Below are 25,561 nucleotides of genomic sequence, written 5' to 3' on the forward strand. Positions count from 1 at the left end.
TCTATTATCAGAGCTTTGAGTAAGTCTGGAGTGGAATTCATTCTTTTCTAAACACACTTCAGGTTATGGATTTCACATTCATTTATTTCTGCTTCTTCTCTCCATTGCACTGTTAAAGTATACAATGATTGACAACCCTATCATTGCCATTATGAGTGAACAGCACATAATCCCCCATTATGCAAATACCTACCACCTCATTTCTGAATTAGACATCAATTATGGCAACAGCGAGTGAAGAGGCTTAGTCAGAGAGAAGAGCTGATCTCTGACTCAAAGTTGCAGGGAAAAAGAAGATGAATAAAATTCAAGTGTACCACTAGCTTTTAGGTTGATGCTCCTAAATCTCATTTAGAGTGAGCCAATCATTTTTCCTTAGTTCCAGTAGTCATAGCTTTTAATGAATATAGAATTTTATTAAGTTATTCTGATCTGATGAAAGCTAATGTAACCAGAGAAGATCCTGGATTGAATTATAATTCATGGTTTCTGAAGTTTTGATTTAAAAATAGTTCACAGGGAAACTGGAGTAGGATGTATATTGCTATGGGATTATTGATTCAATTACTGAAGCAAACAGGTAGGCCATATCATATCCAGGTTATCATAGTGAAACATGAATATCAGATTAACCTATGAAAAAATAGGTAAAGGGGATTAAGAGACACAAACTTCCAGTTAGAAGTAAGTCACAGGGATGAAAAGTACCGAATAGTCAATAATATTGTATATTGACTTGTTTATTATATGTCAAATATTACTGAATATAGTCAATAGCATTGTAGTAACTTTGGTGACCAATGGTAACTACACTTATGTGGTGAGCATTGTGTACTATATAGAATTGTCAAATGACTATGTTGTATGCCTAAAAATAATATAATATTGTATGTTGACCATACTTCATTAGAAAAGAAAATTGCTTAGACAAGACAAACCATTATGATTCATGGCCAAAGATGGTATTAGTCATGGTGACACTTGAGAACACTGACAATGTGACACATCATACATTCTTTTTACATATATTTTATATATATTTCCAATGATTGGAATATTATACCTTCACTATTAAATATTTGAAAATATAGAAATAAGTCATTCAGAATATCACTACTCTAATAAAACCATAATGTGCATTAGGCTGCATTTTCTTCTAGACTAGAAATTCCTTTGTGTGTTTTCAAGTGATTGTCTATCAATTTTTTTAAAAGTTCAACCATACTGTAGACCCAGTGCTGCTCTTAATCACTTACCATGCAACTCGAATGCCATTTTATAACTATTCTTTTCTTTCCTTTCTTTTTAAGTCTCTAACCCTATCTTGGTGGATGACCTCACTTCCTACCTCAAAAAAGGTACTAGATACATTTTTAGATACCTTTTTTACCCTAGATACTAGCAACTCTTGAGGGTTGATTACCTTTGGTTCAAAACATCATGGTCCCCTCACATCTTTCCCTTTACCCTAAAAAAAGAGACAATCCCTCCTCTCTTAGGCTAACATTCTACTTGGTCCCCATCACTTTCTGTACCCTGAGTTAACCCTCCACCTGTAACCCAGTCTCCAACCCCCCCCTGCTCCCTTCCCCACAGTAAGCTAACCCTCCACCTATACTCTGGTCTCCATTGCTGCATATTTCCTCAAGTGGTTCACATCCATTCATAATATGGCTTATACATGATGGGATTATCAATCTCAGCCTCCCCCAAAAAACCTTCCTATCATATAATAATACCTGGAATTTCTAGCTGAGCTTGCAAAAATTTCAAGTGTCTCACTGCACACATGTATGCAAAATGCAATTGTCCCTACTTTTCTAGAATACCTCTCAATTGTTAATACAAGCCCTCAAGCCATCAGATGGCAGAAACAATCTCAATTACATCAAGATTGCTCTTGTACACTTTCTTAGAGGTTTTATCTAAATTCTGGCAAGCCTGTATGACAACGATAATATAAAAACCAATAACTAACATTTACATGCCACTTACTCTATGCTAGGCATTGTTTTACATGCCTTCCATGTCTTAACTCACTTGATTCTTTTTAAAATTTTTTATTTAAATTCAATTTAATTAACATATACTGTATTATTAGTTTCAGAGGTAGAATTTAGTGATTCATCAATTGCATAGACCATCCAGTGCTTATTACTTCAAGTGCCCTCCTTAATGCCCATCGCCTAATTACTCCTTCCCTCCACCCACCACCCATCCAGCAACCCTCAGTTTCTTTCCTAGAGTTCAGCATCTCATATGGTTTGCCTCCCTCTCTATCCTCATCTTATTTTATTTTTCCTTCTTTTCCCCTATGTTCATTAGTTTTGTTTTTTAAATTCCACATATGAATGAAATCATATGGTATTTGTCTTTCTCTCACTGACTTATTTAAGCTTAGCATAACATCCTCTAATTCCATCCATGTCATTGCAAATGGCAAGATTTCAGTTTTTTAAAGTATTTTTGATGGCTGAGTAATATTTCAGCGTGTGTGTGTGTGTGTGTGTGTACCACATCTTCTTTATTTACCCATCTGTTGATGGACATCTGGGCTCTCTCTATATTTTGGCTACTGTGGATATTGCTGTTTATAAACATTGGGGTACATGTGCATGTGTTTGTATCCTTTGGATAAATACCTACTAGTGCAATTACTTTGAAAGAATTAATAATATTGATAAACTCTCCTAGGGACACTTATCAAAATAAGAAGAGAAAGGACTGAAATAAATAAAATCATGAATTTAAGAGAAATCACAATCAATATTGAAGAAATACAGTTATAAGAGAATATTATCAGCAATTATGTGCCAACAAATTAGGCAATCTGGAAGAAATGGAGCGATTCATAGAAACTGCCAAAACTGAAATACCAAGAAATAGAAAACCTGAACAGATCCATACCAGCAAAGAAATTAACTCATTTGATTCTTATGACAGTCCAAGCTAGAATCGAGTATTCTCCTATTTTATGTATGGGAGAGGAGTACACAGAAAATCAGTTATTTGCTCAAAGAAACAAAGTTTTATAAGTCATGCTGTAGTCCACACTCTAAACTATTACTCCAGATCCCCCTTAGTCTCTTTGGTAGCCCAGGGCATTAGCAGGCAGAGGTAGTATGTGCTTGGACCACCGTCTATGTTGGCATCTGCTGGAACATCTTCCTTCCATCACAAACATGTGCAGGTGTCTGCTGACTCACCCTAGGCTCCTTCATGACTGGCTTGCTTTCAGCTACTTTTAGTCTCCCTTTGGGATCACTCTGTAGCTCTCTTGTCTTACTAAGCTTTAGGCACTATGCTTACCTACCTGAAGCCTTCTCTGTCTGGGTATAATATTTAACCACATTTCCTTGCCACCTTCCTAGGCACTGCTTGGGAATGAAGGCACAGGTCCTATCTATTACCAGATCAAGGTCTCATGATCTATCTAGAGTTTCTTCTCCCACACAGCCCCCAGGCTTGGCTGTGGAAGGATGTCCTCCTCAAGGACCCACAGTATCTAACACACTCACCTCTCCTCCTCTGACTCCTTTCTGCCTGGTCTGAGAGTCTTTAGTTAGTTAGGGTGGGTGAAAACATCATCTCAACCCTGTATCCTACAAAGTTTATGGCTCAGTCTTTCTATCAATGACTCAGGCTAAGGCTTTTAAAACTCAAAATCCAGGGCACCTGCATGGCTCAGTCAGCTGAGCATCTGACTCTTGATTTCAGCTCAGATCATGATCTCAGGGTTGTAATACTGTGCCCTGTGTCCATCCGGCTCCATGTTCAGTGGGGAGTCTGCTTCTCTCTTTTTCTCTCCCTCTCTCCCTTTTCCCCTCCTCCCTCAAATAAATAAATAAATCTTTTTTTTTTAAATTTAAAGATCTCAAAATCCAAGAACTGGAAGAAGCTCAAGTTTTTACTCATGAACACACCAATCTTTCAAATACAAAAAGGGCCACAGAGTTCACAGAAATACTAAGACAGCGCCTGTTGCTGCATGATATTGAGTAAAGGCTAGATCTTTCACATAACAGTTTCACATGAGACTTAGAAATGTTCCTGAAAAAGATACTTTATCCACTTATTCATGTTTATTTACTTATTAGTTTGTTGAGTATGAAATACTCAAAGCACTGTATTAGTCAAAGTTTCCAGACAAATAGAACCAATAAGATGTATATATAGAAAGAGACTTATTTTAAGGAATTAGTTCATGTGATTGTAAAGGATGGCAAGCCCAAAATCTGTGCGATAGCCTGACAGGTTGGAGGCCCCAAGAGAGTTGGTGCTGCATTTAAAATCTGAGGGCTCTGAGAAGTCCCTCTTCGTGCACAGCCTTTTCATATTGAGGCCTTCAAGTGAGTAGAGGAGCCTCACCCATGTTATGGAGGATAATCTGCTTTTTTCAAAGTCCATCCATTCAAATGTTAATCCCATCCCCCTAAAAAACCTTCACAGAAACATCCAGTTACTGGATACTGTGGCCTAGCCAAGTTGACAGATAAAATTAACCATCACAAGCACCTACACAGTTGTTTTTCACTAGGGATATAACAGACAACAAGACAAACACAGTCCCTGGTCCCATGGTGTTTACTCAAAAATTCATTAATTCAACAGTGCCTGGAAGTAAAAAAAATTCAAATTCACGTGCAAGAGATTGAAACTAGCTCTTTTCCAAGTAGCAAGAACTGATAAGGAAGAGAGAGATAAAGACATCCTTGGGTGCCAAAATCTAGAAGCCTGGGAAAAGGTAGTAGAATGGGATTCCAGTGTCTTTTTTTTTTTTTTTTAAGATTTTATTTATTTATTCATGAGAGAGAGAGAGACAGAGGCAGAGACACAGGCAGAAGGAGAAGCAGGCTCCATGCAGGGAGCCCGATGTGGGACTCAATTCCAGGACTCCAGGATCACGCCCTGGCCAAAGGCAGGTGCCAAACCGCTGAGCCACCCAGGCATCCCATGGGATTCCAGTGTCTTTGCAGATATCATTCACAGCTTTTTCAGGGTCATTCCTTCTCATTCCCTCAGCTAACTCTTCCAGGAGGAGGTAGTTCTCTTTTGTCATTTGGAGATTGGTATTGTCAGAAGAGGCTTCATAGAGGAGGCAATGTTTAATATTCAGTGATGGATAGATGTACAACTGGCAGAAAGGAAAGGGAAAAATTATTCCAAGTGTTAGAGGTCAAAGAAGGCATTAATAAAGACCAAGAGAAAAATATATCATATTTGGGAGGCACAAATATTCCTTGTGACTAGGGCACAGAGCACAGTAGCAAAGCACAGAGACAAAAGAGGTTAAGTACCCATGGGGCCCTGTTTCCCATGCATGCTTGGACTTAGCAGTGAAAAATTGTAAAAAGTGTTACATTGAAGGAGATGAGATTGTTTGGTGTTTTAGGAAGATCATGTTGGTCAAGAGCCCTGTGGATGGATCACAGTGCACCATGATGCGATTAGTGGGCAATTAAACAATCCTGGACAAAGATGGTATGAGCCTCAAAGTAAGACTGGAGAGAAGAGAACAAAGTTGGAAGATGCAATGAGATTAGAATAAAAAGATTTGGTAAGGGGCACCTGGGTGGCACAGCTGATTAAGTGTCTGACTCTTAGTTTCAGCTCAGGTCATAATCTCAGGATACTTGGACCAAGCCCTGCATCAGGCTTCATGCTCAGCATGCAGTCTGCTTGAGGTTCTCTCTCCCTCTCCTTCTGCCCCTTTCACTTATTCTCTCTCTCTCTCCTTTTCAAATAAATGGATAAATCTTTAAAAAAAAAAAAAAAAAAGAACTTGGCAATTTATTGATTGTGGGGGTGGGGGGAATTGGAGAAGAGGAGTGGTCCTTTCAACCAGTGGAGCTGCCCACCTTCAAGTGGCACACACAGGTCTGGCCAAGGAGCAACATAATCCTGGTGACCATAACAGAGGGTACACCCCTACCCCATAGTCCTGGATCACAGAAACCCAGGGTTTGGGGTATAATATAAGAAAAGGAAAGCAAGGTCCTTCAAATTGACTAATATCAAACTTCCTGCCAGTCTTTGCATATGGCAGACTAAGAAATAATTGGATTACACATCATGGTATAATTCATAGCTGATAGTTTTATATTACTCAAGTTATTATTTACAGTAATAACTCTTATTTGATCAATTCTGGTATCATTCCTATTTGACAGAGACAATGTAACTTTCCCAAGACCATCCAACAAAGAAGCAGTAGTCAGGAGTCAAAGCCTGGTATTTACGCTGACTCATAGCCATCAGATTAGAGCCAGTAGAGAGGAGCCACTCAGACTTAGTCTAAACCATTTTTTTATTTTTATACACTTCAATACTGAATAATTTAAGGACCTCTTGCCTTTTCCACAAAGGAATGCCAGTATAAACGAGTATAAAGCTCATTTGATTTATAATTCATCTTCTTAAATGTGAAGATGAGATCTTCTATAATTTTCCTTTTTTGTTGTCACCTTCCTCATCACTGTAGTGGGAAATGAAAGGGTCAAGGACTCTATAACCTCCTCTCATTTAGCCAAAAAGTTTGCCTGTCTTCATAAGCAAAAATAGAACTATTGCTCTCTTCTTCTGTGATAGGTACACTAAATACACAGAGCTCATCAGATGTTACATATGCATCATTTCAAATCTCCCACTTTCCCTTTAATACTGTTTGGTGAAGGCAGTCCTCCTCCTCCCTCTGGATGAAAACCTATGCAGACACCATGACATTTCCATTCATTTTTATGTAATAAAAATTTCCAAGCTCATTTTAAATTGCAAACCCAGTCTCATTTGAAAAACTGAAAAATACCCACCAAAATACATTAATTATCTCTTCAATCCTCATTGAAAGGTAAGGATTTTCCTCCCACAGGTGGGGACACATTTCTTTTTTCTCCTTTCCCAACTGGCAATTCTCCTCTTCTCTGAGCTTGATCTCCTTTCCTGGGAGAGCCGAAGCAGGGAGAGAGAAAAAATGTCAGGGCTTTAGAACAACTGCTAATTAAATGACCCTGTGGTAAAATGTCTTAGGCTCCAGAGTGGGCAGGCTGGAGCTTAAAATGCTCTCTTTCTCTGTGGAATGCTTTTGAGGTTCTTTAGTGGCTCCCCAGTGTTGAGGCCTTCCTCTGCAGCTCCCTATAGACAATTTTTATCTGACTTATCAATAATTGAGAGACATATGTTGGAAAAATTTTCAAATATATATATATTTGGAATATGTGTTGTGTGCATTGCATATTTTGAGGCAATCTGGTATACCAAATTTAGAATTATTATGGCTTTATACTTAGCTGAACATTTTATTATTATAGTGATCCTCCTGTGCCTTAACAATGCTTTTTGTATTATGGTCTCTTTTAATTGAATTAATGTGAAGGAACTAATGTGAAGTGTTATGACAGACATGGCTATCATGACTTTCTTTTAGTTAGAGTTTGCTTCTGCTATTTTCTCTTTCCTTTTTACTTTCAAACTATATCTTCCGAGTTTATGTTTCTAATAAACAATATTTAGCTGGATGTTGTTATTTCTGTCATTTTATTGTGTGCTATTTGCCTACTTTTTCTATGTTTCTTTTTTCCTCTCTATTGCCTTCTTTTAAATTGATTTTTTTTCTTATTCCTGTTTCCACTTAACAGGGTTGAAAATTATATATTCTGTGTATATTCTTCAGTAGTTACTCTGAAATTTTTACCATGCCTAATTGTGGTAGGCTGAATAATACTCTCCACTTAAAGATTCCCATGTTCTATTCCCAGAACCTGTGAAAATGTACTTTACATGGTTAAAAGAACTTTGAAAATGTGATGATGTTAAGGATTTTGAGATAGGGAAATTATCATGAGTTATCTGGGTAAGTCCAATATATCTTAAAAGAAGGAGATGAAAGAGAGTCAAAAAAAGATAGTGTGATGACACAAATGAGAGAAAGACTACAAGATACTATACTGCTAGCTTTGGACATAGAGGATGGGGTCTGAGCCAAGGATGCAGTTTCTAGAAAGACAAAAAAGGCAAGAAACAGATTTTTTTTCTAGAGCTTTCAGCAGGAACAAAGCCCTGCTGACCCATTTTAGACTTCTGACTTCCAAAACAGTCAGAGAATAAACTTCTATTGTTATAAACCACAAAGGATGTAGTTTTTGTTATAGCAGCAATTGAAAACTAATACAGATTTTGGTACCCAGATGTGGGATGTTGCTGTTACAAATGCAAAAAAAAAAAAAAAGTAAAAGTGGTTTTGGAACTGAATAGGGTAGAAGGTGGAATAACTTTGAAGTGTATGATAGAAGAAAATGCTAGTTTCCCTTAAACAGACTGTTAATAGACATGTGGATGCAAATGATGCTACCAGTGAGCACTCAGAAGGAAATCATGGCAGAGAAAGCCTATATTGTCTCAGAGAATACCTAAATCATCATAAATAAATCACTGATAGAAATATGGTGAGGGCTCAGAGGGAAATGAGGAACATGATAGAAGTAGAGGAAAAGGGTCCTTGTTATTATAGTGGCAGAAAACTTAGTCCTACTGTGTGTCCTGCAGTTCTATAGAAATAAGAATTTACAAGTGATGAAACTAGATATTTGACTGAGGAGATTTCCAAGAAAAGTGTCAAAGATTCATCCTTGTTCCTTCTTGGTGCTTACAGTAAAATGCAAGAAGAAAAATACTGAAAAACTACTAAGAAAAAGGGAATCAGGACTTGGTGATTTAGGAAAGTCTCAGCTTATCCAGATTGCAAAAATGTCAAATTAGGAGATTTGCTGTCAGGAGGGCATACCTTGGAGAGAAAACCAAAAAATGTATGGCTGAACAACCTTTTGCAAGTAATGTAACTCCTTAATGAAGGCATTATCATTGTTATGACTGGCATTATTCTAAATATTTAATATTATTTAGAATTTCTTATACGACCACCAGTTTCTTTGCTTCTCACTCATTCTTATATTTCAGACCTTCTTTCTGGAGTCTTTTTCGTCCTTTCTGGAGTACATCATTAGGAATTCCTTAAGTGAAAGTCTTTTGGTAGCAAACTCAGTTTTCACCTGAAGATATCTTTATTTTCCCCTTATCGTTAAAATTAAGTTTTACAAAGTATATGATTCCAGGTTGACAGTTCATGTATATCAGCCTTTTGAGCAAATTTTCAGTTGTCCTATGGCTCCTATTATTGCTGTAAGAAGTTGGCTGAAAGTCTAATTGCTGAGTTTTTAAGGCATTCTTTTTCTTTCTAGCAGTTCATAGGATCTAATCTTTATTACTGGCGGTCTGCAGTTTCACTACAAGGTTTCTAGAAATGAAGTTATTTTTGTTAATCTTTCTTGATATAGCTTTTGATTCGTGGATTTGTTGGCTCGTCAGGTCTGGAAAATTCTCAGCTATTATCTCTTGGTATATCTCTCCTCTAACTTCTCTCTCTACTCTTTTAGCACTTCTGTTAGACTCTATTTATTTATTTATTTATTTATTTATTTATTAGACTCCTTTTAGACTTTCTTATTCTATCCTTTGTACTCTGTGACACTCTTAAATATGTTCAATCCCTTCATCTCTCTGTGCAAGTCTCTTCCAGTTCATTAATTCTCCATTCAACTGTGTCTATTCTGCTGCTTAATCCACTGCGTTTTTTATTTAAATTATTACGTTTTCCTTTATAAAAGTTTTATTTTGTCACTTTTCTTTTTTTTTTAATTTTTATTTATTTATGATAGTCACAGAGAGAGAAAGAGAGAGAGGCAGAGACATAGGCAGAGGGAGAAGCAGGCTCCATGCACCGGAAGCCCGATGTGGGATTCGATCCCGGGTCTCCAGGATCACGCCCTGGGCCAAAGGCAGGTGCCAAACCGCTGCGCCACCCAGGGATCCCTATTTTGTCACTTTTCAAATTTGGTCGGTCATTTGATAGTCCATTAATTTGTAAATGTTTATTTATTTAAACATTTCATATAAAATAAATTTATATTCTATGCTTAATAACTCTAATATTTGTGTCCTTGGAGATTTAAATCTATTAACTATTTCTGTGGGCATTCCGTCATGGTGGCTTTTCCCCTCATGTGTATAGAATTTTTTCCTGACCTTAATCTGTGCCAATACTGAGGGGGCTAATTTGGGGTGTCTTCAAGAAAGATTTCTATTTTCTCTTTCTGTACATGGGTAGAGATGGAGTAGTCAAGGATTATCAACTTTCTACCACTTTAACTAAAACCTTTAACTAAAACCTTCAGTAGCTGTCTTTGGATAATACTTTTCAAAGAAATTCTCAAAGAAAATTGTTATTAATTCTTTTCTTTTTCTTCCTTTTTTTTTTTTCTCATAATGGAGACAGACAGGTGTCCTTACAGACTCCCATTGTTGACCAGTGGGGTTTTTTTTTCTTCTAGTCTACTTATTTGCTAGAGGTTTAGCTCGTTCAAGAATTCTAGTTTATGGGTGCCTGGGTGGATCAGTTGGTCAAACATCTGCCTTCAGTTCAGGTCATGATCTCAGGGTCCTGGGATCAAGCCCCAAATCAGGCTCCCTGATCAATAGGGAGTCTGCTTGAAAGATTCTCTCTTCCTCTCCCTCTGCCCCTCTCTCACTCAAGTTCTCTCTCAAATGAAATAAATAAAAATGAAATAAATAAAATATTTGTTAAAGAATTCTAATTTAATGAACAGGTCTCCATTTTGTACAAGCCCATGGTATGCTTTCCTACTCCCCTGTGAGATATTAATCCTCAAAGCTCTAGAATTCTGAATCTACAATCCCTGGGTTCAAATTCTGTCCCTACCACTTTTTGTATGCCCATGGGCAAGTTACCTAACTTCTCTGTGCTTCATTTTCCTCTGATACAAAAATGGATACTAGTAATTAGTAACAGTCACAGGACTGTGATAAGGAATAAGTGAATTGATATGAGTAAAATGCTTGGAAAATTTCCTGCAACATAGAAAGTGCTCTAAAAGTGCTTACACCTACTTTGGGTATTGGCATGTTGATTTAAGGCTCACTTATTCAGTTTTAGCTCATCGAACTTTTTAAAAATGGATCTTGAGGATTTGCTTTATTTTCTTTCAAGTGGAGCAGCATTTTAAGGAATGTTTGTTATAATTTACCCAGAATCTAGGTTAACTGGTTATAATTTACCCAGAATCTAGTTGAAAAGAATGTTGGTTACAGTTTACCCAGAATCTAGTTGAACAGCCTTGTAGGAAGGCTTTTTTGACAATTTAGTCTCTGTGCTGTGGAGACTGAGATGAAGGGAGCATCCCAAAGCAGTTTCAAGGCTGCGCCAGGGACCTTAGATCCTTGAACATTTTAAGCTTTCCAGGAATAGAAAAGGTTAACAGAGAATAACAAAGAGCTGCTTTGTTCTAGGCTCTCTTAGATGCATTACCAGGAGCCCCACTACATGCTCCAGTGGAAGCCCTACCCAAAGTGCTCTGACAACTCTCAGTGGAATGGTTACTTACTTCTTTCCCCTGCACTTAAGCTGTGTATAATTATCTCTTACAACACATGCATTATTTCATCTCATTCAACCTTATATCCTCAGCACATAGTAGTTCTCAAAAAATGTTAAATGCATGAATGAACAAATAAAAGAGGGATCCCTGGGTGGCGCAGCGGTTTAGCGCCTGCCTTTGGCCCAGGGCGCGATCCTGGAGACCCAGGATCAAATCCCACGTCAGGCTCCCAGTGCATGGAGCCTGCTTCTCCCTCTGCCTGTGTCTCTGCCTCTCTCTCTCTCACTGTGTGCCTATCATAAATAAATAAAAAAATTAAAAAAAAAAAATAAATAAAAAATAAAAGAAAAACACAATGGGAAGAATAACACGCATGAAAAATGGGCTCTTTCTCTGATTTAAACATAAAGGTAAAACTTTCCCCATAACTTTTCAAAGTGCTAAATTTTCATGAACAAGACAATTAATCAATATTGTTTAAAGACATCACAATAAATAACTGAAAAAAGAAACTGAACAAAAAACATTAAAATTGGTTGATTCTGGGGAATGAAACCAATGATAAGGTGAATCTGTGATCAACTGTTCTTTAAAAACCGTCTGTGCTATTTGATTTTTAATCATGTACTATTTAATTTTTTACTATGTGTATATATTTTTAAAGACTTATTTATTTTAAAGAAAGAGCACGAGCAGGAGGGGTGGAGGGAGAGGAAAAGAGAATCTCAAGAAGACTCCAATGCTGAGCACTGGAGCCCTACTTGGGGCTGGATCTCACAACCATGAGATCACTACCTGAGCAGAAACCAAGAGTTGGATGCTCAACCAACTGTCCCACCAAGGTGCCCCAGATTTGTTATTATCTATATCTCGAAAAAAAAAATGAAATATTTAAACACAGATTAGCCAATCTTTGGACATGCTGTAACTCAAAAGCACTTAGCAGTTACATTTGACCCCAGGAGGTTTAGTACAGTGTTTTATTTTATTTTTTAATTTAGTGCCTAGAGTCCTGATTACCAAAGAGTTGTTGACCTAAAGCCAAGTTGACAAATAAACAGAATTCTGAACTTTAATAAGGCAGTTCCAGTGGACCTAGACTGAGCTGAGTAAGCCTACTGACTGGTGCCAGAAAGTAGCTATAAAGGGACTAAGTGAATCAATTAGCTCCATGGTCTTTAGAGATCTCTTGATACCAAAACATCTTTCTTTACATGCTTCTCCTCTGATCCTGTGGAGATGAAAATTGACATCCATAGTCATATTCTACCAAAAGAATGGCCAGATCTAAAAAAGGTAATGGTAATTAATCTGCTGAATTATTTCTGGAACTTCTCCAGGGTTTTCTCACTGCTTCTATTACAGGTCTATCTCTTCTTTGGGGAATTAGATGTTAAGTTTCTCTGCTCTGGGAGTGATTTTAAATTATTTGGTAGCTCTGATTTCCCAGTTTTTAAAAATTACTTTCATATTTATTTTGAAAGAACATTGATCAAAGAGTTACTGCTTCTTAAAATCCCCTTTTCTCCTCAAATGAGGCATTCTTTAAAATTTCTGGACAATTTAAGTCAGGCAGTTTTACTTCCATTTAAATCACATATTCAGCTGCTGGGAAGATACGTGCCAACTACAGAATTTAAAGTTACAGTTTCAAGTAAAAAACTATTAAAAAAATGGAATGTGATAGGCTTCCAGGACTTTAAAACACATCTCCTTTCCAAAATGTTTAAAATAAGTTTTAGAAGCACCAAGAGATAGCTTTGTGGAATTTTTTTAAGTCTATTTTAGGACACTGTCTGAAACCTTTCCTTTTGATGTTCTTTAAGCTATAAATCCTTGTTATGAACTAGAGAGTAGGAACATCAAAAAACCCTAGAGAAAATGACATGAAGTCTTTGTACAATGAGTGTCTCTTTCTCTGTGTTTCTCAAGAGGGAAATTTCCTTTTGTCATTAAGAACTTTTGAATGAATACTAAAAAAAGGAGGTGGGGAACATGAAGAAATTTAAAATTGGTTTGAATTTTATTCAGGCTAAGTATCAGGTTTTACCCAATCTTCAGCCTTCTCTACTATTTTCATGCCACTGATAATGTTTCATCTTTTTAATCCCAAGTGAGGAAAAATGAATAACACAAACTCTAATTAAAATATGGTTTACTGTGCAAGAGAGTGAAACTATTTTCTTCTCATAGCCGTCTCTGGAAGAATGTCAATCTTGTTTCTTTGTCCTTAGTACTTTAGGTAAGGTGGATGGTAGACATTGTAGATTGAAAACTACATATGATGCTGAACCATCTAGTGGAAGGGGAGGCAGGTGGGGAGATGGGATGACAGGGTGACAGGCACTGAGGGGGGCACTTGACGGGATGAGCACTGTTATACTATATGTTGGCAAATCGAACTTCAATAAAATAAATATTATATATATATATATATATAAAATAAAGCAGATAGTACACTAACTGCACCAACTGACCCCTCCAGGAGTTTAAGCGCCTACATGGGAACTTGCTGCTCTGAATGCTACTGTCCTCATCATGTTTTATTAGGGTGTAAACACCACTTCACAAGGTTAGTGATGAAGATCCAGAGCAGCCTAAAATGGTGCCTCCTCTTTGCTGAAGGGAAAAAACTTTCTACCTAGTATCCTATACCACAACTCCCATCTCTCATTATCAGCTCCCACCCAAAAGCCTGCTTCCAGTTTGAGCAGAGAAGTTGTCACCAAGAGCTAACAATTTCTAGGTGCCCCCACCCAATGCAGGGCCCCAAAGGCATTGTTAAAACTGCTCAGGAAACTGAAAGATGCAGAGTTTAGGGAGGCTATAACCATAATGTGTGTCCTGGAGACCTCCTAAGCACATGTTCTGCTGGCTCTTAATCTTCCTACTTCTTTTTTTTTTTTTTTTTTTTTTTTAAGAGCTATTTATTTGAGAAGGGGGTCGGGACAGAGGGAGAGGGAGAGAGAATCTCAAGCAGACTCCACGCTGAGTGTGGAGCTCAACCAGGGGCTATATCTCACAACCTTGAAATCACTACCCAAGCCAAAACCAAGAATTGGACTCTTAACCATCTGAACCACACAGGTGCCCCCACCCTTCTTAACTTCTAGCTGTTGCCTCAAAAGAACGGAATGGCATTTTTGTCCCAATAAACCAGGGTTTTATCTACTATGCTTCAAGAAGATAACTGATACACTTAATAATGCTGATGATACAATAATAGTAATAATAACCATTATACTCAGACTTCCAGGGAGAGAGAGATGGAGATAGAGACAGAGGTATTTGATTCACATAAAAACCATGTACTTGCAAATAGGATTTATATTATTAACTTTGCTGGACCAATCAGTGCCTGAGATTCAGAAATGAGCCCATTATCCCAGAGCTATATGGGACTGTGGTAGCTCCTCTGCAGCATTTCCACAACTACCTTGATAGAGCTGGCTCAGGAGAATATCACTGCTATAAGGGATGTCCCTGCTTGTCTCTGTTCCCCAATGCCCCTGCCTCCCTCGACACCAGCCTGTTCCTCAATTCCCCACAATCATGTAAACCCACTGAGGGCCTTGTCAACGGATCACTGGAATCTGATTTCAACCCACAGGTCAAGCAAGTGGATCTGTTATATGGTAGAAGTTTTAATTTGATTGCAGGCAAACCAATGATGGAAAAAAAACAGCAGAAAATAGTTGTGTGTTTTCAAACTGGGAGGAGTGTGATAAATAAATATACATATAAATAGTACTGGGATTCTTTTCCCACTCTCCCCATTTCCAGTCCATATGGTCACAGTGGTGAGTATTAAGGTGACATAAGGCCTTAGTGTTCGTATAGTTCAGTAATTACAGCAGATTTTCCTATGTCTTTAAATTGTTTCTTAATGGGTAAAATACCATTTCAAAACAATCTCTGATCTTTTCTCACCATTTTTTTTCAAACTTTCCAATAAAAGAATGAAAAGAAGCCAGTACTAGTTTTGTTTCAAAAGATGAAGCCCCTTTGGAAGAACTAATAGCTGTTTCCCAAACTGCTTTCCTTATTAAACATTAATGGACACATCTCAATAACCTTGACCTCCTAATGCAGTAAAGAAACAGAAAAGCAGAATCAACATGCCTGGATTGATAATTAACTAATGATTACAAAGGACTGGGATTTGAGAAATCTTTTCATTTTCACTTGCAATAACGATTTTACTCAGACTTACAGTAAAGATCCTTAGGGGGAAGAAAACTATCTCAGGCGGAAAGAAGCAGAAACAGGGTGCTTGATTAAATTGTTTCTGATACATCAGGACCCCCACTCTCTGCTGTCATAAAGAGGAGGATATGAGTCAAGGAAACATGGTGAACATTGTTTCAGGTTGATCCATGATGAGATCATTCATAACAACAATGATGATAATAAGGTCTTGGCTTTTTTTTTCCTTCAGTAGAACTTATGGACTACCTACTTTGTGCCCAATAGTAAGATTTGCAAAGATTTATATGGGGTCAAAAAATTCTGGCCTTTACTAAAAATATAAATATATTTACATATTTTTTCATTCGCAAAGATTTAATTGCCCTTGATCACTGTCAGGCTTTAGGAGACAAAATCCTAGATATAACCTGACTTTTAAGCAACCCCTCTGAGGAAATGTGTATCTGGTTTCATCACACAGGAAGTTCCTTTCTCACTTCATTAAAGTGTGAGATCCTCAAGACACTAAAAATGCCATTCAGTTCATCTACTTCTGATCCATATAAATCCATTTCGGAAACATATCTCTTGTATATAGAACTGAATTCCCTTTAATTTTTTAGTTTGTTTTTTATTATCATGCCTTTAAATGCCTAAGGGACACTGGTCATTGTCAGTCAAACATTTTTAGACTATAAATGCCTCCTGGCATATGCTCTCACCAAAACTACTTTCAAGCTCATAAATTTCAGACCCCAGGCTTGGTTTAACCTAGGATGACAGCTGCAGAATTATGTAGAGCCCAAACTTAGAGCAGTTGCCTAAATGGGTTAGGCCTTTGCAGGGGGCTTAGGAGAAACACAAAGTCTTCAAATTTTGTGCTTCCCAAGAAAGAGGAAGGAGGAACACAGAGCTCCTTCTTTCAGAGTACTCCTGAATGTCCAACCCTAGGGTATGCCTTCTTCCACCACCTAAGGATAATATAGGCTGCCACCACTATACTACCTCCAATGCCATTCCTGTTTGTCACTACCACCACCACCAAGCTCACTAGCACAACTATCACCACTACCACCTCAAAACCTTTACCACTGCCACTGCCATCCCTATAGACACTATGACCATCAATTTCACCACCTTTGTCACCACCTCCTCCACCACCACCAATGTCACTACCAGCATCATCATGATCATTGTTAGCATTATGAGGTCCTCTCTATAAACCAGGTCTGGTATCAATAGCTTCTGTGAATTTTATCTTAATTAATTCTCACAAAATCCTATGTCACAGCTATATATGAAGCACAAAATATGCCTCATTTTACACATAAGGGAACAGTGACTTTGAGATACTAAGTTACTCCAACAAAGTCAAAGATTTTGTAAACGGTTTGTCATGTGTGACAAGATTCCTCTCCTCCAACGGAATACTTCTTTAACCTGCTAACTTTACAGGTTCAAGTTGCTCAGCAAATTAAGAAAAAGTAAGAAAGACAGTGAGGAAGAAGGAATAGAGAAGGAAAGAAGAAAAGGAGAGAAGGAAAAAAAACCTTTTCTTTTATAGTAAAATAAGATTTCAATGGCAAATTTCCAATTCAAGAGAACGTTTTACTCTAAAATGTAACTGGTTAAAGCCATATTCCACCTCCTCCACCAATATACATCTCTCCAAAGCTTTACCCAGGAGAAGGTGGAGTTGGGGGTGGGGGAAGCACACGGGTATTAAATGCATGAAATGAGGAGATTGGGGTGGAGGAATATAGGCAAAGGAGAAACTTGGTACAAGGAAAAGAAGCTACAGCCCCTAGCGGACAGTTTCCTTTGCATGCCCAGCCTACTACTCCAGGTCCTCTGATGTCACTTAGGGAAGAGGCAAGTAAATTTCCAGAGCTAATATGATTTCCTGGAACTAGAACTAAGAACAGACCTTATGCCAAGGGAGAATAAGGCTAGTACAGAATTTACCAAATCTTAAATCTCTCGGGTCAGGCCCCAGTCAAAGCCACAGAGACATACAATACACCCTATGCTGCAGGCCTAACTCCCACCCCACCCCCCACCCTCCACCCCACAGTCTGAAGGTGAGAGGGCAGCTAGGAAGAGGGACTGCCAAGACCTGATTCCCTTAAGACAACTTCCCTATAGCATGGCATGAGAAACAACCACTGTTAGCTGGTCTCATCCAAATAATACAATAAGCAAGAAGTTGAGCTGATGTTCAGCTTCCCTAACCATCACTACTGATAAGAGCTGTTGATGAGCTCTTCACATCACTGTTTCCACCCCCCACACCTTCCCTTCTTCCATCACACTGTGAGAGTCACTGTTCTGAAGCATGGAAACACTGAACGTTGCAAGTTCCTCTCCAGTATAACCCCAGACTATCTTTTTAACCTCCCTCCCTAGATACCATGACTCAAGTTGTCAGTCAATACCCTCCTCCAGGCTCCAGAGAGCTTGTATATTACTCTACCACCGCATGTCTTACACACCATTACCCTTTAATAGCTGCCAGCCCAGCCCCACACATTCAAGACTCTTCTCCACAAAGGCTGAAAGTATGCTTCACTTTTATTTTCTCTTCCCTAGTAAGACTAGTCAGGGGTGGGATTCCATGAGGGTTTGAAGAATGAATGAACAAAATGAAATTTTAAGACCTATAGTTACATGCATCATATATACCTATGTTCTTAGGCAGTCTGAACATTTTTTATTCATAATCTCAAGAAGAAATATATTTTATTTTATTTTATTTTATTTTTTATTTTTTAAGAAATATATTTTATATTAGGACTCAGTACACTCCTATATATAATGGAAAAGTCTAATGAAACTAATACCACATGGGAAACATTCTAATATATTATTCTATTCTATTCTGTTCTAGTCTACTCTCCTCTACTCCATTCCATTTCATTCCTTTACTATTTTAGCTTGGGTTTTCCAAGAAGCAGACCTTGAAACAAAGATTCAAATGCAAGTAATTTTACTTTGGAGGTGATCCCAGGAAACACCAGTAGAGAGGAGAAATAAGACAGGGAATGCAAGGCAGCCAATGAAAGTGTAGAATGTATGCCTTATCTCAGACTCATTATGACCAAGGGATGGGGAAACCAGTGTCTTCAGTGTACTTATATACATACACCTTCAGTCACTTGTTGAGGGATGTGGAGGCGGGGGGGGGGGTGCAGGAATGGGGGCACTAATTTCCTGGGACTTCTGATCTTCCAGAAGGACCTGATCAAAGCTGGCTTTACTAGGCAACAGGGAAGCCCTTGTCAAAGAAATGCAGGGGCTAGCAGGTGAAGGAATGCCAGTGTGCACAGAAGTATCAAGGGGAGGGAAGATGAGTGGGACACTGACAGCATCCGCTACACAAACTATTTTGGTTTTTAGAATGCCTGGGTCACTATCCACTAAACTAATTTCATGATCAACTGATGGACTGTAACCCATGGTTTGAATAGCAGCATTGGTGTTCTAAGATGGTGTTTCCTAAAGAGTAGTCCTTACGGTACACGTACTCCTGGTGGTGCCTGAAATGATTTTAGGTGATACACGAATAAGTATTTTTTAATATTAATCCTCATTTAAAAATTGCAACCTAGTGTCTGATATCTGATCCAGAACACATAACTCTCAAAACTTAGTCATAAGAAGACAAATAACCCAATTTAGAGAAAAAAAAAAACTTAGCAAAAAAATTTCACACATACTTCACCAAAGAAAATATGGAAAATAAGTACTTAAAAAGCTATTCAATTTCATTAGTTATTAGAGAAAAACATAAAAACCACAATGATATTCACTACATACCTACTGAAATGGCTAAATGAAGAAAACTGACAATACCACATTCAGGTGAGGGTGTGGAGCAACTGGAATTCTCATACTTTGTTGTTGGGCATGCAGACTGCTACAGCCACTTCAGTCACAGTTTCTAAGTGGCAGTTTCTCCTGAAGCAATTCCACTCCTGGATATTTACCTAAGAAAAATTAAAACACAAAGAACTGTCTTAAAATGTTTATAGCAACTTTATTCATAATAGCAGGTAAGTAAAAAAGCAAAATGTCCACCAAGTGATGAATGAATAAACAAAGTGGTATATCCCTAGAATGGAATACTACTCGTCAATAAAAAAGGATTGAATTATTGATACATGCAACAACATGGATGGATTTCAAAAGTATTGCTAAGTGAAAACAAATCCACTCAAAAAGGATGCACAAAGTATGATTTAACATTCTGGAAAAGTCAAACTTAGAAATCAGACTGGTGGGGACTGAGAACAAGAGTCAAATGTTGACTGTAAAGGAGCATGAGATTATATTTCAGGATGATGAAAGACTGGCTCTATTTTTATTTTGATTCCAACACGGGTTTGTCAAAACACATAGAATCTACACTTAAAAGGATCTAAGTTTACTGTATGTAAACTACACCCCAACAAACCCAACTTTAAAAAAATTGCAACCTAGGTAGAACAAGCACTTCTGTGATATAGACTTTTCCTTCTGAATAAATATATTTGAGGGAAAAAAAGTAAATTGGTTTAAATATCAATACTGAGTATGTGATACATGGGTGTGGGGGGAGAAAATAGGAAGGTGATACCTGGTAGGATGGAGCTCAAGATCCTTTGCCCCAGAGATACCCCTTTATTGCAGTCCTCCCTAATTTTTCTTCCAGTCTAACTGTGCTTCTCCCCAACAGCGATTCAGCTATGGAGGCTGGGTGCAGCTTCAACACCACAGCAAGGTGAGTGTATCTCAAAGCGCGAATGTGCCTTAGACCAGGGGCATCCTGAGCCTGAGATGTTCTTGCAGGCAGGCTTCCAGGGAGCTCAACTAATGTCCTCTTATTGACTTTATAGTAGGCATGGGAGCAGCACTGAGTTTCTCAAAATTACTAGGAAAAGTGAGGGTGACTTCAAAGAGCAGTAATTAGGAAGATAAAATTGCAATTTGAGAAGCCATTAAGAAATCTTTTTTTTTTTTCTTCTTTTTTCCACCCTAGAATCAATTTTAGCATTCATTGCTCTGCCTCAAGAAAGCAACCTGGGCTCTTTCCACAGGTTATCACTGTATATTAAGGCCATCCAAACAAATGGTACTATTTAGGCATGAGCACAAGCTGGAAAAATTAAACATTGGAGATAAAAAGGAGAAATAGCCATTTGTATTAAAGGTTGAGTCTGGTAAAAGGAAAAGCAAGAAGAGGAAGGCTTGGGGCAAAGAATTCTGAAATAATGAGGGCTGAGAGTGAGATGAAGTCTAGTGCTACATAGACATCAGATTTGACTTCACTTTCAGAGGCATCTCCTATTCTCATGGAGTTCAGAGAGAACATTACTAAACTTCCAGCTAAATGCAGACAGGCCCTGGAGGCAGGCCCTAGAAGACTCATGGTCTAGGAAGGCACAGTTACCATGTGCAGGGGTGACATGGGAGGAAATGCAAATTCAGTGGGTCTCACCCCTAGACCTACCAACTCAGGGACTCTGAAGGTCAGGCAGACCATTGTTTTGACAAGCCTCTGGTGACTCTGACATTCACTCAAGCCTAAGAACCACTGGCTCGTACATCCATTCATTCAATCACAGATTTATACTGACACCTTTTGTGTCAGACCCACCAATCTAGATACTGGGAATACACTGGTGAACTCACTGTCCTCATCATGCTCAAATTCCAGGGAGAGACAAGTGTGATCACAACAGAAAATATAATAAAAAACAGTGCTGTAGTAGCAAGTGATTCCAGAAGATTCACTGAGCTGGCTGCTCAGGGAGCTAGCCAAGACTCGGAGGACAGGAAGAAAAAGCCTAGACAAGTGTCCCTAGACAAAAAACATCAGTTGCAAAGCCCACCAAGTGAGAAAGAGCTGTGTTTGAGGAAGAGAAAGGAAGGGAATATGTCTGAGATGTAGTGAAAGGGGGAGATGGTAGGAAATAAGGCTGGTGAGGTACTCAGGGGGCCAGATCAGGGAGGGACTTTGGGGACACAAGGAGTATCCCAGCTGTGGAGTCCAGATTTTATTCTCAGTGCAACACAAATTTTCTGGAGGGTCTTAACGGCTTAAAAAGACCACCTTGACTGCTCTGCGGAATATGAATAGAAATAGGTAGAATTTAGGGAGCTAAGGTAAGAAGCTGGAGAGATGGGCAGAAGCCATAGAGGGCCATAGAGGATAGGTCTAGGCCTTTGTACTTGATTCTGAAGGCAATGGAGAAGAAATCATTTTGAACATCAAAATCCCTGGGGCAACTCATTCTCACCTTCGTTATAGTGCCCACTAAGTGCTGGTTTAGACACTGTGCTGCACTCTTCCCGTTAAAAATGCTAGTTCTTAGCCCAAGAGCTAGTGATCTCAACTGGCCTTAAATCTCCCCAAGGCAGAGAACATTCTGAATGGAGCTGATTACAAGACTACTAGAAAGTCCAGGAGAATGGACAGCCTGTGATTAGTGTTTATGTCTCATTTGTAAACTCAATACTGGATTTGAATGGCATTCACTTCATTTTGTTTTTATGACAAGAGACTCATGAACAGTAACTCTCCAAAAGTAAATAGGAATAAAAATAAATTTCATATCTACTACCTACATATTTCTGACAGAATTTAATAGAACAAAACAGTCACACTCTCTTTCCCTCTCTCTCAAAAACAAAACAAATAAAAATACAACAGAAACAGATCGGTATTTTACATAATTATAGTGGTCAGGGATTACAGTCACTAGAAAAACAACATGCAAATATATATAAATATGGAAATAAAGCTAAACAATGAGAAAATCCAGTATTTGGTGGCTGAAATTTCTTTTTGTTCTCCTACATTCCTTTGAACAAATATTTTGTGGCCCGTAAGACTGATATACCTCTGAGATTTCTTTTTTTTTCTTTTTTTTTTTTTTTTTACCTTAGAGATTTCCATCCTCTGAAAAATCTGTCCAAAACATTTCTCTGGTCTGCCATTTGTTTCACTTCTTAACCTTTGGTTTTTCAATTCTCTGGGAATGAATCAAAGGCTATTTGTTTCCCACAGAAAAGCTTTTGTTCAGAACTAAGAAAATACCATTTGTTCTTGGCTGAATATTGATAAAAGTATAGGTAGCAAGCCAGTTTGTATAGTCTACTTTCAGGAGCTGCTTGTGGTGGGGAAAGAACACCTAGGAGTATTTCAGAGGGTAGACATAGGGTACTTTTCAAATCCATGGATCAGAAGTGTCTAGAAACATCCACTGAGTGTTTTTTGGGCCTCTGGGAATCCAAATACAGACACGCACACACGTGCACATAAACTTATAACTGTGCATGTATATAATATACACAACATTTCCATCCAATTAGCATTTTGCACACACTATTCTGTATGATCTCATCATGTTGCTGCTTTTAAAATCATTTCCCTCATAAACAAAAACCTACCCAGTTTTTCACCTGTGTCCCAAGCACAGGACCTTCCGTCTCCATGGAGTTGCAGTTCATCATCCTCTCGGTATGGATGTGTTATCCATCCTGGAAGTTCCCAAAACCCCATCCTATTGGGATTTTTATGGAGGCTTTCTCATGTAGGCATGTTCAATTATTAACTCCATTTCTAACCCTCTTCCCCTCTCTGGAGAAGTGGTGGGGGGACTGAAAATTCCAAGCTTCTAATCATGGTTTGGTCTTTCTGATGACCAGCCTCCATCCAGGAGTCATCCGGGAATCTACTCAGAGTCATGTCAATAGAACAAAAGATGCTCCTAGTGCTCTTACCACTTAGGAATTTACAAGGGTTTTAGCATCCCTATGCTAAAAGGGTCAAAGACCAAATATTAAAATTAAGAGATGTTCCTAGTAACCCTCAATAAAGTACGTAGAGATGGAACATATTCAACATCATAAAAGCCATATATGAAAGACCCACAGCTAATATCATCCTCAATGGGGAAAAACTGAGAGCTTTTTCTTTATGGTTTGGGACAAGACAAGGTTGTCCACTCTCACCATTACTCTGTAACATAGTACTGGAAGTTTTAGCCTCAGCAGTCAGACAACAAAAAGAAATAAAAGGTTTCTAAATCAGCAAAGCAGAAGTCAAACTTTTGCTATTTGCAGAAGATAGGATATTCTATAGAGAAAACCCAAAAGACTTCACCAAAAAAATTGCTACAACTAATACGGAATTCAGAAAAGTCACAGGATATAAAATCAATGCACAGAAGTCAGCTGCATTTCTATACACCAATAACGAAGCAGCAGAAAAAGAAATCAAGGAATTTATCCCATTCACAATTGCATCAAAAACAGTAAGATGCCTAGGAATAAATCTAACTAAAGAGGTAAAAGATCTATATGCTAAAAACTATAGAACAATTATGAAAGAAACTGAAGAGGACACAAAGAAATGGGGAAAAAATTCCTGCTTGTGGATAGGAAGAATAAACACTGTTAAAATGTCTATACTACCCAAAGTGATCTATACATTTAGTGCTATCCTTATCAAAATACCATCAGCATTTTTCAGAGCTAGAACAAGCAATCCTCAAATTTGTATGGAACTGCAAAAGACCCCAAATAGCCAAAGCAATCCTGAAAAAGAAAAGCAAAGTGGGTGGCATCATGATTTCAGACTTCAAGCTATTACTACAAAGCTGTAGTCATCAAGACAATATGGTACTGGCACAAAAACAGATCACATAGATCAATGGAACAGAATAGAAAATGGACCCACAACTATATGGTCAACTGATCTTCGACAAAACAGGAAAGAATATACAAAGGAAAAAAAAAAAAAAACCAGTCTCTTCAACAAATGGTGTTGAGAAAACTGGACAGCAGCATGTAGAAGAATGAAACTGTATCCCTTTCTTACACCATACACAAAAATAGACTCAAAATGGATGAAAGACCTAAATGTGAGACAGGAAACCATCAAAATCCTAGACGAGGACACAGGCAGCAAATTCTTTGACCTCAACTACAGCAACTTCTTACTAGACACATTGCTAGAGACACAGGCAGCAAATTCTTTGACCTCAACTACAGCAACTTCTTACTAGACACATTGCTAGAGGCAAGGGATACAAAGGAAAAATGAACTACTAGGACTTCAAAATAAAAAGCTTCTGCATAGTGAAGAAACAATCAACAAAAGTAAAAGGCAGTCTACAGAATGGGAGGAGATATTTGTGAATGACATATCTGGTAAAAGGTTAGTATCCAAAATCTATAAAGATCTTATCAAAATCAACACCCCCCCCCCAAAAAAAAAGCAAATAATCCAGAGCAGAAGACAGGAACAGACATTTCTCCAAAGAAGACACCCAGATGGATAACAGATACCTGAAAAATGCTCAATGTCACTCATCCTCTGGGAAATACAAACCAAAACCACTATGAGATACCACCTTACACTTGTCAGAATGGCTAAAATTAACAACACAGGAAATAACAGAGTTGGCAAGGATGTGGAGAAAGAGAAACCCTCTTGCACTGTTGGTGGAAATGAAAACTGGTGCAGCCACTCTGGGAAACAATATGGAGGTTTCTTAAAAAAGTTAAAAGTAGAACTACCCTGCAACCCAGCAATTGCACTACTGGGTATTTATGCAAAGAATATAAAAATACAGATTTGAAGGGGTACGTGCACCATGATGTTTATAGCAGATTATCAGCAATAGCCAAACTACTAAGAGAGCTCTAATCAATTGATGAATGGATAAAGAAGATGTGATATATACACATAATGGAATATTATTCAGCTATCAAAAAGAATGAAATCTTGCCCTTTGCAACGACATGGATGGAGCTAGAGTGTATTATGCTACAGGAAATAAGTCAGTCAGAGAAAGACAAATACAATATGGTTTCACTCATATATGGAATATAGGAAACAAAACAGATAAACATGTCAGAAGGGGGGAGAAAGAGAAAAA

The 25,561-nt window shown here is 38.1% G+C and overlaps 1 protein-coding gene across 3 annotated transcripts in view; it reads left to right on the forward strand.

Annotated features, from left to right (window-relative positions):
- Positions 1-12,544: 12,544 nt before the first annotated feature.
- Positions 12,545-25,561, forward strand: part of ACMSD (aminocarboxymuconate semialdehyde decarboxylase) — a 66,997-nt gene continuing 53,980 nt past the window's right edge. Inside the window, exons 1-2 of one of the 3 annotated variants that reach the window (XM_038565056.1) lie at positions 12,547-12,743; positions 20,350-20,394. In XM_038565056.1, coding sequence (XP_038420984.1) covers positions 12,687-12,743; positions 20,350-20,394 — 102 coding nt within the window. In that variant the 5' untranslated portion in view covers positions 12,547-12,686. Of the gene's footprint in view, positions 12,744-20,349; positions 20,395-25,561 lie in introns of all 3 variants that reach the window. The other 2 variants (XM_038565058.1, XM_038565057.1) reach the window with 2 other exon arrangements.

This window comes from Canis lupus, chromosome 19 (assembly GCF_011100685.1).
Source record: "Canis lupus familiaris isolate Mischka breed German Shepherd chromosome 19, alternate assembly UU_Cfam_GSD_1.0, whole genome shotgun sequence".
Classification (NCBI taxonomy): domain Eukaryota; kingdom Metazoa; phylum Chordata; class Mammalia; order Carnivora; family Canidae; genus Canis; species Canis lupus.